Raw genomic sequence first — 17,290 nt, forward strand, 5'->3', positions numbered from 1 at the left:
CACATGCGCTCCCATTTCTGCACCCACACAAACACAATCCACACAGGCACACTCTCTTGCAGACTCACAATCAACTCCGCTGATGTAGAGATACACACAGCATTCCCATGCCTTTCAAAGGCGCCTCCCTGTGTGTTTATGGGTTACTTTCAGGTAAATAAGAGCCTGCAATTGAGATATAATCACCTTACCCTCCCCTCCTTTGTCTCTCTGCTGATCTCCCAGGCGGGAGGGGAGGCACAGGGAGAGGTCTCAAATCCCCTATTGTCTTATTGTAAAGAAGGGAAAAAATGCAGAGGGTTAAGATTCATGAGCCTCTAATCGTCCACTTGGCCTGTCTGTCATGGAGATGAGGTTGTCTCCCTTATGGGGGAAGGGACAGGGATGCATGGAGTCAGGAGCTCCCCCATGCATCAGCCAGAGCAAAAGGCTAGATGCTCCCGCGGGTGAGATCTGGGGTGCAAGGGGTGCGGGAGAGGGGCATGGAGTGTGGGACCCGGAGTGCTTGCAGGTAACTAGTCCGCGGGGCCAGCCACCAGCTTTGCCCCTAGATCTGAACCCCCGTGGATCTTTGGGGGTTCAGAGCTGAGGTTTTGGCTGGAGGCTCTAATTCTGTTTGGCAGAAGTTGGGGCAGAAAGGAAGCCTGGTGGAGAAGCGAGTGATGGCAGCTTGGATGGCCTATGAAACTGAGGCCTGTTTCTTATTTATGTTATGGTGGGAGTCACCAGGTGGTGCTGTTGCATAGTCATGCTAGTTCTTAGCCTGCGGGCAGTGCTCTGCCTTGGAAGAGACGCCCTATTGTTTAGTTTGTTGGAGGATGGACATGCATCTCCCAGAGAGCTGTTGCAAGCAGCAAGAGACAGTTTGCACCCAGGGTGCAAGGGGGCTGCCCCCTGGCCACAGATGGCAGAGGCAGAACCCCACACCCTGCAGTTGGGTCTGCTCTCTGCGCTATGCCAGGCTCAGCGGTGCCCAGGGACGGCAGCACTGGGGTGGTGTTGGGGGCTAGTGCTCCACACAATGGAAATATTGTTTGTGTGTATGTGGGAGGGGCTGATGTTTCTGCCTCCATGTGTCATTCCCTGTGAACTGCGCACATGCATGGGGGGCAGGAGAGCAAGTGGGATTTAGAGGGGCTGGGGTTGCCACCATGACATCCAGGAGCCCATAGAAACCCTCCATCTAGGCCCCCTTCCTTAGTAAACTTTAGCTGTGGCCGGGTTTGCTCCCTGCCCTAATCTCTCCAACCAGGGTTAATTATTCTTGAGGGAGTCTTGCTCCCTGGGAACTGGGCTTTGGGGTTGGGGTTCAGATTTATTACAGAGGGGGCTGCCTGTGTGCCGTTTGTGACCGCCTCTGTTCCAGGTCTGGCGAAGGGACCGTATGCAAGATGCACTAAGTAAACTACCTAGTCCTCTGTGCTACTGCTTTCTCTCGCATTGGGAAGCTGATCAGCGAGGCCCTGAGATCCACACCCCAGTATTATAACCGCTGCTACAGTCATGCCGAGAGGCCCCTGCTGTGATCGGGGCCCTGGTGTGCAAGGTGCTGTGTGCACTGCACAGGGTCGCCAGTGGCAGTGGTGGTGCTGGAGTGTTGCTTTGCCATCTCCGATTCCTGGCCGCTGAGGATTTCTGCCTGAGCTTGCAACGGTTGTTGGGCAGCAAGGGCGGGCAGAGGATGCTGCTCCCCTGCCCATGCAATCTGTGCCCTGCATGGGACCAGCACGGAGCAGGGCCCAGCTTGGGGGCAGCGCTGCCTTTCTGCCAGCACTAAATGGGGCTGGGAGAAGTGAGGCAAGCGAGGACATGCCCCTTGAGCCTGCACCCTGCTGTGGGTGGTGGCGATAGAAGAGAGGATCCCAGTAGTCTATGTGCCACCTACCACCGTCTCCAGCCCGGCTGCATGCTCCCAGCGCTGGGCAAGGGCCGTGTCTGGGGTGTTGGGTGGGGAGCTGGGGAAGAGCCAGAGCCAGCATCCTGGGAGCAGGGGGAATTAGGCAGGTGGTAGAGGGGGAGCTGGTATCCAGGGAGGGGGAAAGGATCTGAGCAGGGGGCTGTAGCCAAGGAAGGCAGCTGGAGAGGGTGCAGAGTGGAAGTAGGGTAGTGCCCATTGACGGGGCAGGGTACTGAGGAGGGAGCCTGGGGAAGGGGGTGTGGGTGAGGGTCCCATCTTTCAGCCAGAAGCAAATGTCTGGGGTGTGTATCTCTGAGCGTTTCAGGATGAGACTGGAAAGATGTGTGGACACCAGGTCAGCAGCAGGACCTAGGTGTTCTGGGCTCAGTCCCGTTGCTTGTGGCTGCTTCCCCGATTCCCACCCTTTTCCTGGGTGGGCTGAACAGTGCCCAGTGGAAAACCCTCCTCTCTAGAGGGCTCACCTTGTAGCCTGATTTACCACTAAAGACCTCAGGGAGAGGCTACAGCCTCAGGGAAAGAACCTAATCCTGTTCTAGTATAACCCTGGCTTCTACTGCTTGAGCTACAGGAGCGTCCCCCCTTAGCCGCTAACAGTACAGGGCCTATGGCACACAGCTGGACAGTTCCGATTGTGTTCAGTAGAGGGCAGCATTGCACACATGGACAGCTCTGCTCCTCTCTCATACTATATAGGGGCTAGTGGCCACTCAGGCCACAATTTGCACAAGAGGAGCAAAGCAGTGAATGAAATACGCTACCAGTTTAAAATGTCTCCCCTAGAAAGTTCCTGGTTTTCAGGTATCCTGTGGGATGCTGCTGAACTCTGGTAGTTGCCTGGAAACTTTGCACCTGTGGTATTTCTCGGTCTGTTTCATCATTAAGTTCCAGAGTTAACATCACATCAAAAGGGAGCAGTTTGAGTTACTGCTTTTGGCTGGCTGGTTGCAGACTCAGGCCATGCTTGTGGTCGTGTTTGGAAGGTTATTGATATAACTTGAAGGCCTGGCAACTTAAACTTAAATTTTATAGAACCCCCTCACCCCCCAAAACCCAGAGAGAAGAAAGATTGCTTGGAAGTTGCAAACTCTGCCATGCTGGTTTGTTATTGTTGGGTCTCTTGTGAGTGCTGGACAGGGTGTACTAGTGTGTTGTTGTAGGGTTGCTTCTTTGCACAAGTCCGTACACACTGATTTATTTTAGAGCTGCTCAGGGGCATAGGACTCCACACGCTGGTTTGTTATTGTAGGGTTGCTCAGACTCTCTGGGCTGCACTGGCTGGTTTGTTATTGTAGGGCTGCTCAGAGGCCCAATGTTGTAGGGTTGCTATTGTTTTCCTTTTTTAAGAAAAATGAATGTGGGATGCTGGCCCCCCGCCCCCTGGCTTTGCAAACAGGGGAAGCTGATGCTTTGGAGACTGTCCAAACCTAGGCAGCACCCAGCTCCCCCCTCCCCGTTCCATTGCGGGGGTCCACCTGGGCTGATGGGGTTTCTGGGACTCAGCTGCCCTTCCAAGGGGTAGGGTGGGGATAAAACAGCCAAAAGGCAAGAGGCGGGACACATGATGCCCGGCCCTCTGTGGAGGGATAAGCCCGCAGTCCCCCTGGGGTATGGGTGTGCCCCCTCCATCCCCCTGCGCCCCTCCTCGTGCCGTGGGCCTGGGGGAAGGGGGATTAGGTTACACGGCTCTGGTAACAATTCCAACCTGTTTGGACTGGAATGTGGCATTTAGAGCCCGGCTACAGGAAATTCGCTCTGCGCTGAAAGACAGAATTGAAAACAGTTTGCAGCCCGGCCTGGGGGCGCCTGGCTGGCTCGGGGCGGGGGCGGGCAGGGGAATGGGGGTCTGGCTCTGGCCTGGGGTGGAGGGCAAGGGGATGGGGGCCTCGCCCTGGCCTGCAGGGAGCAGAGAGATTGTGGGGGCTGGTTCTGGCAAGGGGGAGAGCAGGGGGATGGGAGGATGCCTCTGGCCTGGGGGGAGAGCAGCAGATATGGGGGCTGGCTCTGGCCTCGCGGAGCAGGACAGAGGATTGGGGGGCTGGCTGTGGCATTGGGACAGGTTGTGGAGGGATTTGATTCCCCCTCCCTTCCCTGTTCCCCTCTGGTTATTTTGGCCAGTGCCAAATACCTAGCAAGTGGCCTTGGCTGCCCCAGGCTGGAGGGATCCCACAGAAGCATGTTCCTTGGGGCCCCTCCTGACCCTCCTCCCCAACCCCCAGGAAACCCCCATGATGGGAAGCCCCCAGCACCAGCACTCAGAGAAGGTTCCTGTCAGAAGTTGGGGGGGAGGGGGGTTTACCAACCCCCCTCTCCCCCACGCTGTCAGGGCCATCCCTGATCGCCTGGGTCTTGCGGCCCTTGGAATTTACCCGGACGCTGGCTCCTGATGCCCCTGCCATTCCCTCTCTCATCAGCCGTGGAGACCCAGAGCACGAGTTCGGAGGAGATGGTGCCGAGCTCGCCCTCACCACCCCCGCCCCCCCGCGTCTACAAGCCCTGCTTTGTCTGCAACGATAAGTCCTCTGGCTACCACTACGGCGTCAGCTCCTGCGAAGGCTGCAAGGTAACGGGGACCCCCGCCCTTGGGGCCCGCCGCACGGCTTGGGGCTCAGCCAGCTCCTTGCTTTGCCCCTCTGGAGCCTGGCTCTCCGTTGGGCACCCCTCCCAGCTGAGATTGGGGCCCCGTTGTGCAGGGCGCTGCACAGACCCCAGCTGAGATCAAGGGCCCGTTGTGCCAGGCGCTGCAGAGAACCCAGTTGAGATCAGGGCTCCATTGTGCCAGGGACAGTCCCTGCCCCAAAGGGCTCACAGTGCAAACAGAGAGGAACAAAGTTTTGGAAGTGCAGTCATTATTTTGCAGGAAAAGTGGCTTTTAGTCCAAAATCGAGTGTCCAGTGGGTCACTGTTCTGGAATAGCAGCACAGTCTGAGGGCCTGAGCGCTGGGCGAGGGCTTGGGACCCCTGGATTCTAGGCCTGGCTCTGTTGGGTGACCTGACCAGTCACTGCCTCTCTTTGTGTCTCAGTTTCCTCACCTGTAAAATGGGGCTAGTGATAGGTACCCCCTTTTTAAAGTGCTTTGAGATTTGCTGATGAAACAAGCTAGGTGTCATTATTATTTCAGTCCATTTCCCCATGTAGACAAGCCCTAAAAGAATGACCAGGATAGAGACAATTTGTGGGGCGTGAAGGCCGAGGGGGACTCTTGACCCATTTAAAACTGATCCCAGGGAAGAGCATTTTGAAAATGATGACCCTGTGGAACTCACCACCACTGGATGTTCTTATGCAATAGGATCTGTCAGGGATGGCCTAGATATATGTGCTCCCTCAGTGCAGGGAGAGGGACTGGGTGACCTCTTGAGGTCCCTTCTGGCCCTACATCTCTATGATTCTATAGGATTTAGAGAAAGGCAAGGGCGGGGAGGGATAGCTCAGTGGTTTGAGCATTGGCCTGCTAAACCCAGGGTCGTCAGTTCAGTCCTTGAGGGGGCCATTTAGGGATTTGGGGGATTGGTCCTGCTTTGAACAGGGGTTTGGACTAGACGACCTCCTGAGGTCCCTTCCAACCCTGATAGTCTATGGTTCTATGAAAAACCAATTACATGAATAGTGAATTGCATAGGAGGCCAGGATGTGCAAAGGGGCCCAGGGGGTTGGGCGCACTGCATTTGGGCACCCCACTCCCTTTGTAGATCCCAGCCAGAAGGCCTACACATTCTCCTGTTGACGGCACAAGCCAGCTCCTAAAAGCCAGGGGTCAGGAGGGATCAGTCCATGATTGCCTGTGAGAAGGGGGTTGAGAGTGTCAGAGCTGGAGCACCGGGCTGGAGCGGCCATTGCTCTTAGATGCTGCAGCGACTGGTGCTCCAGCAGGCCAGACTGGGGGGTTCTGTTTGCGTTTGGGGGTGCAGCTTTGCCAAGGCACCTGCTTGGAGCTGTAGGGCACATGGGGTAACCCCTTCCCTGCCTCTTCTCCCCCCACCACATCCTTACCTCTGAACCCCGCTCCCCATGACCTGCATGTCCCTGTCTCCCCCCACCACCTTCAGGGATTCTTTCGCCGAAGCATCCAGAAGAACATGGTATACACCTGCCACCGCGACAAGAACTGCCAGATCAACAAGGTGACCCGCAACCGCTGCCAGTACTGTCGGCTCCAGAAGTGCTTTGAAGTCGGCATGTCCAAAGAAGGTGAGGAGCCAGGGAGCAGCGGGAGGGTGGGGGCAACAGCCATGGGCGGCTGGGAGGTGGGGGAGGAATCCACCTGCAGCGGGATCAGATGGAAGGTTGGATCCAACAGGGGCATGGCCCCATGCAGAGAGACTGGCCCACATGCACCTGTTCCCCTCCCCCCCAGCCCTCTACTCCTGCATGCTCTTGTGTTGCCCAGGGCCCTGCCCCATGGCACTGCTGTGCCCCAAGACTGGAAAGTCACTGGCACTAGAAGTGGGAGAGCAGGGGCTCCTCCATGAGCCCCATAGTGTTTGGTGAGAGCTTTGCCCGAGATCTTTGCCCAGCTGGCACAGATGGGGCCGGACTGTGACGGGGCTAGGGCATGGCATCCAGGCCTGGCTTCGGATCATTTGGATCTAGGGTTCGAGTTTGGCCCAGTTCAGGTCTGTGGCCGGGGGGGGGGTGGGAGTTTGGATCCAGGCTCTGGTTTGAGGCCTGTCTCATGGAAGTCTGGTGCCCATGGCAAGGCCACGCTAGGACATGCTTCCGATACGGGTAGTTCTTGGGCTGGCCGGGCCAGGGTAGCCGGAACCAGGTGGGAACAGGACACGGGCCAGAAGTGGATCCGAATCTCACCGGGATTCAAATCCTTGGTTCTGGCCCCTTGGCAAAGTGGGCTTTGAGGCCCAGCACTTGGAGCCATGGTTCACAGGTGCCACCGTAACCGTGCCCCCATGGTGGTGATCTCTCGTACCCACACCCCGTCCCCCCGCCCGCTTTGCTGAGTCACGCGGGAGTTGGCGGAAGGCTTGGAAGAGGGCGGCTGCCCCTTTAAGAGTGCTGTCAGCCGGATGGTCCATCTGGAGACAGAGTGCCTCTTGGCGGCTGTTGCTTTTACTCCCGACTGCTAAGGCATGTCCTCACGAGCCGGCCAGGGTGGGGCCCCCATTAATCACTGTCTCTTTAAGAGCCCGTAATTAGGAATGTCTGTCTCAGCCCTGGCCATTGATTTCCAGGCCCCTGTCGCTTTAAGGGCGGAGGGTTTTTTGGGGCCGGTGAGGGCGAGATGTCTTGAAGGCGACCGGAAATGGGTGGTCTGTGGGAACTGGGCCAGGATTGGGCAGGGGCGGGTATCCTTGGCATCCCTCCCACTCCCCCAGCGCTGGCCCAGCTAGAACTGAATGGGCTGCAGGACGCCCCTCCCTCCCCCCCCGAAAAGAGATCAAGGGGCTGCCCCCCTTGCCTCCCTGACAGCTGGTGGGCATGTGAACAGCACTGCATGGGAAGACTGGCACAGGTCCCGGATCTGGGGGACCTGCTGCCTCTCTGAACTGCCCTTCCCTGCTACCCCCCACTCCACACGCCTGCTGAGCTTCGGCTGTCTCACCTGATTCTTCAAACAACCCCCCCCACACCCGGCCTCCATGCGTCACCCTGGCTTTCGATGGGCTGAAGGTGCCAGTAGATAGGGTGGGGGGGCAGAGCAGCTCCCCCCCGGCCCCATGCCATGGCAGCCCAGGTGGTTGTGCATCTGGGGGGATGGGGCTGGATCCCCAAGGTAGTGGGGTGTCTGGGGGGGGGGTGAGCTCTGCTGGCAGCCCCTCCCTGCCGGCATTGTGCTGGCCGAGGCTATAAGTGGATATCCTGCCGGCTCGCGTATCCTGTTGCCAGATTCCCCCTGGCGCTCCGTGCTGGGGTGAGCCGGAAGTGCAGCCTGGAAATGTGCGGCCACAGGGCGGGCCGGGAGAATGTACACGCAACGGGAATGCTGGGACCTGGGGGGGCGGGGGACCCTGCTGGGCTCGCTGGGCCCCAGGACTGCTGGTGCCCTGTTTTGGGGATGGCAGGGATGAACTGACCCCCACCCCCCAACCCCCGGGCATGGGGCTGTCTCTATCCCTCTGGCTGAAGCCTAGTTCATCTCCTTCCTTCCCCCTGCCACCAGGAGGCCAAGCCAGGACGGGTCAGGGCTCAAAGTACTTTGCAAGGGGCCCGCCTGGACAGGTGCAGCAGGAGGGCTCCCCGGGGAGCAGGGCCGGGGCGGCCGGAGTGGGGCAGAGGGAGAGCCGGGAAGCCCCATCCTTCACAGGGGATACCGGGCAGCCAATCCGGTGAGCCACGTCAGGCACTGCCCCGTGTGCTAAGCCGTGTGGCCAGTCAGAATCCATTGGTGCTGGGCGCCTGCACGTGGTCTCAGACTTTTGTACTGGCGACCCCTTTCACGCAGCGTGTGCGACCCCACCTTATACATTAAAAACACTTGGTTATGTATTTAACGCCATTATAAATGCTGGAGGCAAAGCGGGGTTTGGGGTGGAGGCTGTCAGCTCATGACACCCCCCCCCCCGTGTAATAACCTCGCGACCCTTTGAGGGGTCCTGACCCCCAGTTTGAGAACCCCTGACGTGGTCAAAGCCGGACAGCCAACCAGAATCCATTTCCATTGGTTCTTAACCCACATTAGAAGCCGGGTAGCCAATCAGACTGGGCTGCCAGTTGCCAGTGTTAGAAGCTGGACGGCCAATCAGGTTCCAGCCTCCCCCCCAGGACACATGCCCCAGGGGTCTAGCCAGCTGGGGCACTGTGAAGACAGGGGCTATTGGGGTGCCGGGCAGGCCTAAGGGGGGGCAGCTATCACGAGCCAGCAGCCAGCAGGCTTTGGCGTGATGGGATCCCTGGGCATATGCTGTGGGCAAAGGGGGAGAGCCTGGGGGAGCAGGCAATGCCATGTCATCCCCCACTCCCATTTATCCGAGTACCCCCCACTCTCCTCCCCCCCCACCCCCCGCGCTTTATCTGGCCTCCCTGTCCGCTGCTTCCTGTTTTCCTTGGGCTGAGCACAAGCCTCGGTGTTTCCCAAGCGAAGGCGGGGAGGGTGGCTGGGAACCGCGGTGGGCAGGGGCCAGCTGGACTGGCCGAACCGCCTCCGTGGGTCAGGATGGGCGAGGGGTGTAGAATCTGCAGGGGGAGCATGGGGACACCAGCCCAGTGCAGCCTGGCTCGGAGGAGGTGACACCCAGACCAGCTCCTACTGGCCCTCCCCTTGCCGACCCCTGCATGCCCATCGTCTCGCTGGCTGCCCCCAGGGCCACGTATGAAAATGAGCCTCAAGGGGCACCCATCGCTAGGGGAGGGGGCTGGCAGGTTGCTGTGGGCAGATGCTTGCTGGGCCATCCCCGTGCCGATCGTGCGCATTAACTGCTGGGAAAGGGGATAGAGCGCCAGAGTGTATAAACCTGGGTTACCAAGGTTGGCCCCGGGGCAGGGGGAATGTTTCCCTCTGCAGAGACAGGATTCGCTTCCCCCTGCCCAGGAACTGGGACATGCACCAAATGCTCCCTCACCATGGCAATGCAAAAAATACCCCCGTCTCACGGGGTGCACTGTCTAAATAGAGCACTTGGGGAAACTGAGGCATACAGACAGCAGTGAGTCGCTCATGGTCAACCAACAGAGCTGGGAATAGAACCCAGGTCTCTCCTGCGGGCACAGCTGCTCCTCCCACCACTAGCCCACACTGCTTCAGAACAGCCAGGCTGAGAAGGAACGCCCAAAGCGTGTGATCCGACTGGCATCAATAGCAGCTTCCTGGTCATGTGGCCCTTCCAGCCCCAGCCAGGGTAGATCAGTGTCGCTGGGTTGCAGTCAGTGGGGCCAGATCCCTGTATGGTGTAAATGGGCGTCGCTGGGTTGCAGTCAGTGGGGCCAGATCCCTGTATGGTGTAAATGGGCGTCACTGTGTTGGAGTCAGTGGGGTCAGATTCCCGTAGGGTGTAAATGGGTGTCGCTGGGTTGGAGTCAGTGGGGTCAGATCCCCGTATGATGTAAATGGGCGTCACTGCGTTGGAGTCAGTGGGGCCAGATCCCCGTAGGGTGTAAATGAGTGTCGCTGGGTTGGAGTCAGTGGGGTCAGATCCCCGTATGATGTAAATGGGCGTCACTGCGTTGGAGTCAGTGGGGTCAGATTCCCGTAGGGTGTAAATGGGTGTCGCTGGGTTGGAGTCAGTGGGGTCAGATCCCTGTATGATGTAAATGGGCATCACTGCGTTGGAGTCAGTGGGGTCAGATCCCCGTATGATGTAAATGGGCGTCACTGCGTTGGAGTCAGTGGGGCCAGATCCCCGTATGATGTAAATGGGCGTCACTGCGTTGGAGTCAGTGGGGCCAGATCCCTGTATGATGTAAATGGGCGTCACTGTGTTGGAGTCAGTGGGGCCAGATCCCTGTATGATGTAAATGGGCGTCACTGTGTTGGAGTCAGTGGGGTCAGATCCCTGTATGATGTAAATGGGCATCACTGCGTTGGAGTCAGTGGGGCCAGATTCCCATAGGGTGTAAATGGGCGTCACTGCGTTGGAGTCAGTGGGGCCAGATCCCCATATGGTGTAGGTGGGCGTATCTCCATCGGGGTCAGGCCAGAGCCCCACCTCCTACAGATCAGCCTAGCCCCACCGAAGTCAATGGTACCACGCCAGTTTACACGGGCCAGGGATCTGGCCCATAGGGTTGATTTGGTGATCTCTGTTTTAAAGAGGAGTGTCCCAGCTGTGGGGGGTGTTTGGGCTGGGTCAGACCCCCCAGGGCCAAATGCCCCCCCGACCGTGTGGCTCCCACACACACTCCCAGCTACGGACTCTGAGCCAGGGTCAGGGCTGGTCACTCGGGGCCGTGTCCTCACCCCCGCCCCCTCTCCGGCAGCCGTGCGGAACGACAGGAACAAGAAGAAGAAGGATGTGAAGGAGGAGGTGGTGGTGGACAGCTACGAAATGACTCCCGAGCTGGAGGAGTTGATCCAGAAAGTCAGCAAGGCCCACCAGGAGACCTTCCCCTCGCTGTGCCAGCTGGGCAAATACACCACGGTGAGCCCCCTGCACATGGCACTGCCCGTCTCCCCTAGCTCACCTGGGAACCCCCTTCTGCCTTCCCTGCTTCCGTCATTGGAACGTGCCTCCGGGTCCCTGCACCCCGAGCCCCAGGGCTCAGCCTGTGGGAATAACAGAGCCGCCTTTTACCACCCCGGGCTGCCCACTGCTGTCACAAGGGGGAGCTGTTCTCAGCCAGGCTGCTCGGCGCCCCCGAGTGCGCAATCCCCAGGGAATGCAGCGCCGGGATTCTGCACAATGGCTACCAGGTGGCACTGGTGCCCCTTACAGACCCAGGTTCTGTGCCTGGCTCTGGCGTGGAGACGGGGGTGGGGCACCCAGATGCCATGCCCAGCCCAGTGAGGAGCGGGGGTCAGGGTGCCCAGTTCCAGCCCTGGCTGGAAGAGGGGGTCAGGGCACCCGGTTCCATGCCTGGCCCAGCAAGGAGAGAGGGTCGGGGCATCCAGGTTCTGTGCCCAGCCCAGTGAGGACAAGGGGTCAGGGTGGCCAGTTCCGGCCCCGGCTGGAAGAAGGGGTCGGGGTGCCCGGTTCCGTGCTTAGCCCAGTGAGAACGGGGACAGGGTGCCTAGTTCCGTGCCCGGCCCCGGCTGGGAGAGGGGGTCGGGGCGCCCAGCCCCATGCCTGGACCTGGCTGGGAGAAGGGGTTGGGGCGCCCGGTTTCATGCCTGGCCCAGCGAGGAGAGAGGGTTGGGGTGCCCAGGTTCCATGCCTGGCCCCAGCTGGAAGAGGAGGTCGGGGTGCCTGGTTCCGTGCCTGGCCCTGACGGGAAGAGTGGGTTGGGGCACCCAGGATCCATACCTTGCCCAGCGCAGAGAAAGGGTCGGGGTGCCTAGTTCCAGGCCTGGCCCTGGCAGGGAGAGGAGGTCGGGGTGCCAGGTTCCGTGCCTGGCCCCGGCTGGGTAATCTCCCAGCAGCCGCAGGTCACCCTCTGGCTCTTAGTTGCAGAGGGTAGGAGACGATCCCCACCTAGGCCCTGTGGTGCAGCACTAACCCCTCTCCCCCATTCCCTCCCCCAGAACTCCAGCGCCGATCACCGGGTTCAGCTGGACCTGGGGCTATGGGACAAGTTCAGCGAACTGGCCACCAAGTGCATCATCAAGATCGTGGAGTTTGCCAAGCGCCTGCCGGGTTTCACCACCCTCACCATCGCCGACCAGATCACCCTGCTCAAGGCGGCCTGCCTGGACATCCTGGTGAGGAGCAGCCTGGGGGTTTAGTGGGGGACTCAGCTGCCTAGAGTCTCTTCTTCCTTGGCCCGTGGCTTGGTGAGACCCTGGGCCCCTGCCCAGCCCAGGGCTCAACAGGCTTTGCCCACTGTGTGGGGAGGAGCTGGCCCAGTGGGTCCCGGCGCTCACCCCACATCCCATCCCTGGCAGATGCTGCGGATCTGTACACGCTACACACCAGAGCAGGACACCATGACCTTCTCGGACGGGCTGACCCTGAACCGCACCCAGATGCACAACGCCGGCTTCGGGCCCCTCACTGACCTGGTGTTCGCCTTCGCGGGGCAACTGCTACCCCTGGAGATGGATGACACCGAGACGGGGCTGCTCAGTGCCATCTGCCTCATCTGCGGAGGTACCGGGGGTGCTGGGCACACTGACGCCATCACAGCTGCTGCAGCCCTGGCCTCTCCAGCAGGGGGCGCTGTAGGGGGTGGGGCAAGAGCACTGGCCATGGGAGGAGCTCCCAGCTACATCAGCCAGGCCTCTCCCAGCAGAGGGCGCTGTGGGAGTGCTGGCCATGGGGGTTTGAGGGGGCTGGGTATGGGGATGTGACAACCAACGTGTGTGTGCCCCACAGATCGGATGGACCTGGAGGAGCCAGAGAAGGTGGACAAGCTACAGGAGCCGTTGCTGGAAGCGTTGAAAATCTACGCCCGCCGTCGCAGACCCAGCAAGCCATACATGTTCCCCCGCATGCTGATGAAAATCACCGATCTGCGAGGCATCAGCACCAAAGGTGCGGGCTGTCCGCTGGACACTGCTGGGGAGGAAGCTCACAGCACTGGTGCTTCCTGACACTGCTGGGGTGGAGGCTTATGGCACCAGTGTCCTTGGGGTACTGATAGGGCACTGCTGGGGGGAAGCTCCCAGCACCCGTCTCCCACCTGGTACTGACAGGGCACTGCTGGGGGGAAGCTCCCAGCACCCGTCTCCCACCTGGTACTGACAGGGCACTGCTGGGGGGAAGCTCCCAGCACCCGTCTCCCACCTGGTACTGACAGGGCACTGCTGGGGGGAAGCTCCCAGCACCCGTCTCCCACCTGGTACTGACAGGACACTGCTGGGGGGAAGCTCACAGCACCCGTCTCCCACCTGGTACTGACAGGGCATTGCTGCGGGGAAGCTCACAGCCTCCTGCAGTGCCGGCTCACTGCTCCTTTCTTCTCCCCACCCCCATCGCAGGTGCGGAGCGAGCCATCACCCTGAAGATGGAGATCCCTGGCCCCATGCCCCCCCTCATCCGGGAGATGCTGGAAAACCCCGAAATGTTCGAGGATGACTCGTCGCAGCCGCCCCCATCGGCAGAGCCCCCCAGCTCTGAGGAGAGCCCTGCCGAGAGCAAGAGCCCTGAGGAGACCCCCTAGCACCCTGGGGAGTGGGGGGTGGGGACTGGGAGAAGCCCCATCCTCAGGCACCCCACCCCCTTTCCAACACCCAGCTGGTTCGAACAAGCCAAAGCTGCCTTCAATCTGCCCCCCATTGCTGGGGGGGGCAGGCATGGGCTGGGGGGCAGCTAATGGAGATTGTCTGTGTGCTGCCTCAGAGGTGTAGCTCTTGCCTTAACCTTCTCTCGGGAGGGGGGGGCAGTCTGGAGCCTCTCTTTTTTCCCCCCCCCCAAGCTTTTTTGTTTTCCAAAGTCTGACTCCAAGCCAAAAATCTAGTGGGGGCAAGGCTGGGCCAGGGAGCTGCCTGCCTGGGGTGGGGGGCAGATCCCTGGAAATGGACCGAGAGGGGTTCAGCGGAGCCCCCCACTCTGTCCCAGCACTGCAATTGCCCGTCCGGCGGGGGGTGCCCTGGAGCCAGAGAGAGAGACTTGGAAGTGAGCCTGGGCTGGGATGTCGGGGTGTCGCCCCCCCCACTCTGCATCCCCAACGATGCTGCCTCCAGATTCCTGGCTCATGATCAGTCAAGACCCTGCCTCCTAAACGGACGTTCCCCGCTGGAACCCAGGCATCCGGGACAACTGATGCAGATCTCTGAAGCGGCGGATTGCTGGGGAACAGGCGGGGGTCGGAACAGCCCCTGCCAGCCCGTGGAAAGCCCAGAACACCTGGGCGTGTTGGGAAAGGAGGCTGAGCTGGGGGGGGCGTGGGGGACTTTGCCCCAGCATGGATGCTGCCCGTCACCCAGTGTCCTGCAGGTTTCGGGGGACGCGGATCTCAGAGGGGGGCGGCGAGGTCCAAGTTTGGGAGGTTTATTTTATTTTATGTTTTTGTTGTATAACGTGCTAATGGTTTGGGATCACTCCTTGGCGGTGGGGGATGAGGGGTCACTGTCCCGTCTCCTGGGGGCTCTGCTGGGATGGGGGGGGGGGCCCAGAGGCAGGGGGCCAGGGCTGTAGGGCTGTATCTGGTTTTGCTTTTGATGCTGTTCAGGTTTGCTACAGTTGGGGCGTCTTTTGCTCTTGACTCCCCACCCCCCCATAACCTCCAGTTCCAACCCTGCCCCTGTGATTCCCCCACTTCTGATTCCCTACCCATAAACCCCCCCCCATGGCTTCCCATAGCCTGACTAACCCATTTCCCCCTAACCTTCCCCTTCAATCCTGACCCCGCCCCCACAATCCCCCTCCCCAGCCTCACCCCTTGGTGCTGATGATTTTGGGAACACAACACTAGAGACCAAAGATGGGGGGGGGGCACGGGGGCAGGGATTGGAGGGCAGGAGCTGGTGGGGTCACATGGGGACAGGGAGCTGCCACCTTCCCAGGGCCTCAGCCCCCCCCCCCCCCCCAACAAGGCTGCTTTATGATGTATCCATGGGGAACATCCCCCCCCCATGCCCCTCGGAAATGGGCACCATCGGGCACTGCCAGCTGGGACCCTGCTCCCTGCCGGGGGTGAGGGGAGCACCCTAACCCTTTGCACAGCAGCCTGGAACGCGGCCCCAGGGGGCAGCACTGGGGGGGGGGGCCTTCGCACATCATCCCCAGCCGCTTTGGGCCCCAGCTGCTCTACAGCACCCCCTGTGGACCAAAGTAGATAGCACCTCTACCCTGACTCCCCCTATAATCCCCCCTAGGGCCAGCGTCGTCCCCCAAAACCTCCACTCCACTCCTTGCCCTGGAGGAAATATTGTCACCCACCCCCCCGAGTCGTCCCCCAGCTGGGCGGGGGGGGGAAGCGGTGGCGGTTGAATCCGCCCTCCCCACCCAATGCACACAGCCCCTGTGGGCTCCCCCTCCCCTCAGCACCCCCCAGCTGTAGGGGAAGGAGCCCTGCAGGGTCGCTGAGCTGTTACACTACAGAATGGGGCGGGGGGCTCGCCCCCTCCTAAGGCCCCTGTTGGTCCTGGGGCTGCAGTTCCAGACTCCTGCAGCAGGGGGCCGCTGCCACCCTCACAAGCAGGTTCTGCATCGTGGGGGGAGGGGTTGGCCCCGTAGCATGGGGGGGGGCAAGGGAGGTGCCCAGACTTTGCCACCTTTGCCAGGTGTCCCATGCCTGCGAGCCTGGCCGGGGGTGGGGGGGGCCTGCAGGGGCAGGGTGAGCTGTAGCCACGTGCTGACCCCTGCAGCCTCTGCAGCTCCCAGCCTGGCAGCACTTTCCCTGTGTTATTTATTGGCCTATCTTCATCCTGGGAAAGGGACCCAGTTGCCCCCTACCCCAACAGAGAGTGGGGCGGGGGGAGCCCCAGGGGTCCCGCCCTGGCATGAGACACAGCCCCATCCCCCCCCCCCAAATCTCTGCTGCTCCCTGATCCTGTTGAGCTGCCAAAAAGAAATACCCCAGACCTTAAACCAAAGCCAAGGACCCTGTTACAGGGGGGATCTGGGAGGGGGGCTTTGCACCCCCCCCCACTCCCCTCGGTCATGTTTACAGCCAAGCTTTACATGGTATTTTAAAAGAAAAGCCCCTTTCCCATTGCCCACCCCCTTGTTGCCCAGCTCTCGCAGAGGGGACTTTTCTATTTTTGCAAAATAAAGTGATGGAAACTCAGCCCCGCCAGCTCCTGCTTTGGTGTGTGGGGCGCCCCCACCTGGCCATCCCAGCCCGTCAGCACCCACCCGGCCGCGGCCTGATGGGATGGGCGGCGCTGGCCTAGCGTCAGGAGGCACCAGCCTGTCTCTGCTCCAAAGGACTCCTGGTGGAGATGATGCAGCTGCCTCTGGGGTGGGGCATGGGGGCTGTTTATACAGGGTTCCCTTGCCCGGTGCCGAGATGCAGCTGTCTCTGGGGTGGGGTATGGGGGCTGTTTATACAGGGTTCCCTTGCCCGGTGCCGAGATGCAGCTGTCTCTGGGGTGGGGCATGGGGGCTGTTTATACAGGGTTCCCTTGCCCGGTGCTGAGATGCAGTTGCCTCTGGGGTGGGGCATGGGGGCTGTTTTTACAGGGTTCCCTTGCCCGGTGCCGAGATGCAGCTGTCTCTGGGGTGAAGCTCTTTAACAGCCTACAAGTAACGCTGCACAAATCCTGCCTCATAAAACACCCCTGTGGACGCTGCAGGCGGGGAGAAGGCTCCATGGCTGGACCTCCCAGGAACACAGCTAGGCTGGATTTGGAGGTCTAATCTACCGGGGGGGCGGTACCCCCAGCCCCGCCCGGGTTCGATGTTGACACAAGAAAGGAGCACCCCTCCTGGGTCTTAGTGCTGCCTGCAGCTTGCTGAGCCTGGCCATTAGCCAGCCCAGCTCAGGGCCCCGCTGTGCCAGGCACTGCCCAGAGCAAGAGACGTTCCCTGCCCGGTGGAGCCCAGGATCCAACTAGACAAAGGGAGCGAGGGGAAACCGAGGCACAGCAGGAGAGTGACGAGGCAGGAATAGAACCCAGGTGTCCTGGCTGTGCCCTGCCTTCCTGAATGCGGATGGTTCTGCAGTAATGACCCCCACACAGACACACCCGGGCAGTAGCCCTCGCTCCACCCCTCCGCTGTGGGCTCTCCCAGCCACGCCGCATCGTCCCGCACTGGAGAGCTTCCTGGCATGGGCTGGGCCCGTCCACACACCACGACGTGCTGCAAACAGCCCCAGCCCTGCTTTGGCCCCAGGGTGCAGGGCCAGAGGGTGGGGGCTGCTGCATCAGCCGTGGGAAGAGCCCCAGCAGCTCTGCCCAGCCCGCCATGCAACACCCAGCCTGGGAAGGGGGGACCCTG

The 17,290-nt window shown here is 60.6% G+C and overlaps 1 protein-coding gene across 3 annotated transcripts in view; it reads left to right on the forward strand.

The window, feature by feature from the left end:
• Positions 1 to 16,137, forward strand: part of RARG (retinoic acid receptor gamma) — a 65,440-nt gene extending 49,303 nt beyond the window's left edge. For all 3 annotated transcript variants that reach the window (XM_084610770.1, XM_084610771.1, XM_084610769.1), the window contains 7 exons: positions 4,330 to 4,478; positions 5,966 to 6,107; positions 10,788 to 10,948; positions 11,989 to 12,165; positions 12,349 to 12,553; positions 12,779 to 12,937; positions 13,384 to 16,137. In XM_084610770.1, the coding sequence (XP_084466896.1) occupies positions 4,330 to 4,478; positions 5,966 to 6,107; positions 10,788 to 10,948; positions 11,989 to 12,165; positions 12,349 to 12,553; positions 12,779 to 12,937; positions 13,384 to 13,565 (1,175 nt within the window). In that variant the 3' untranslated portion in view covers positions 13,566 to 16,137. The remainder of the gene's footprint in view (positions 1 to 4,329; positions 4,479 to 5,965; positions 6,108 to 10,787; positions 10,949 to 11,988; positions 12,166 to 12,348; positions 12,554 to 12,778; positions 12,938 to 13,383) is intronic.
• Positions 16,138 to 17,290: the final 1,153 nt, after the last annotated feature.

The sequence above is a fragment of the Lepidochelys olivacea genome (assembly GCF_965140295.1).
Source record: "Lepidochelys olivacea isolate rLepOli2 genome assembly, chromosome: 20".
In the NCBI taxonomy this organism is placed as follows: domain Eukaryota; kingdom Metazoa; phylum Chordata; order Testudines; family Cheloniidae; genus Lepidochelys; species Lepidochelys olivacea.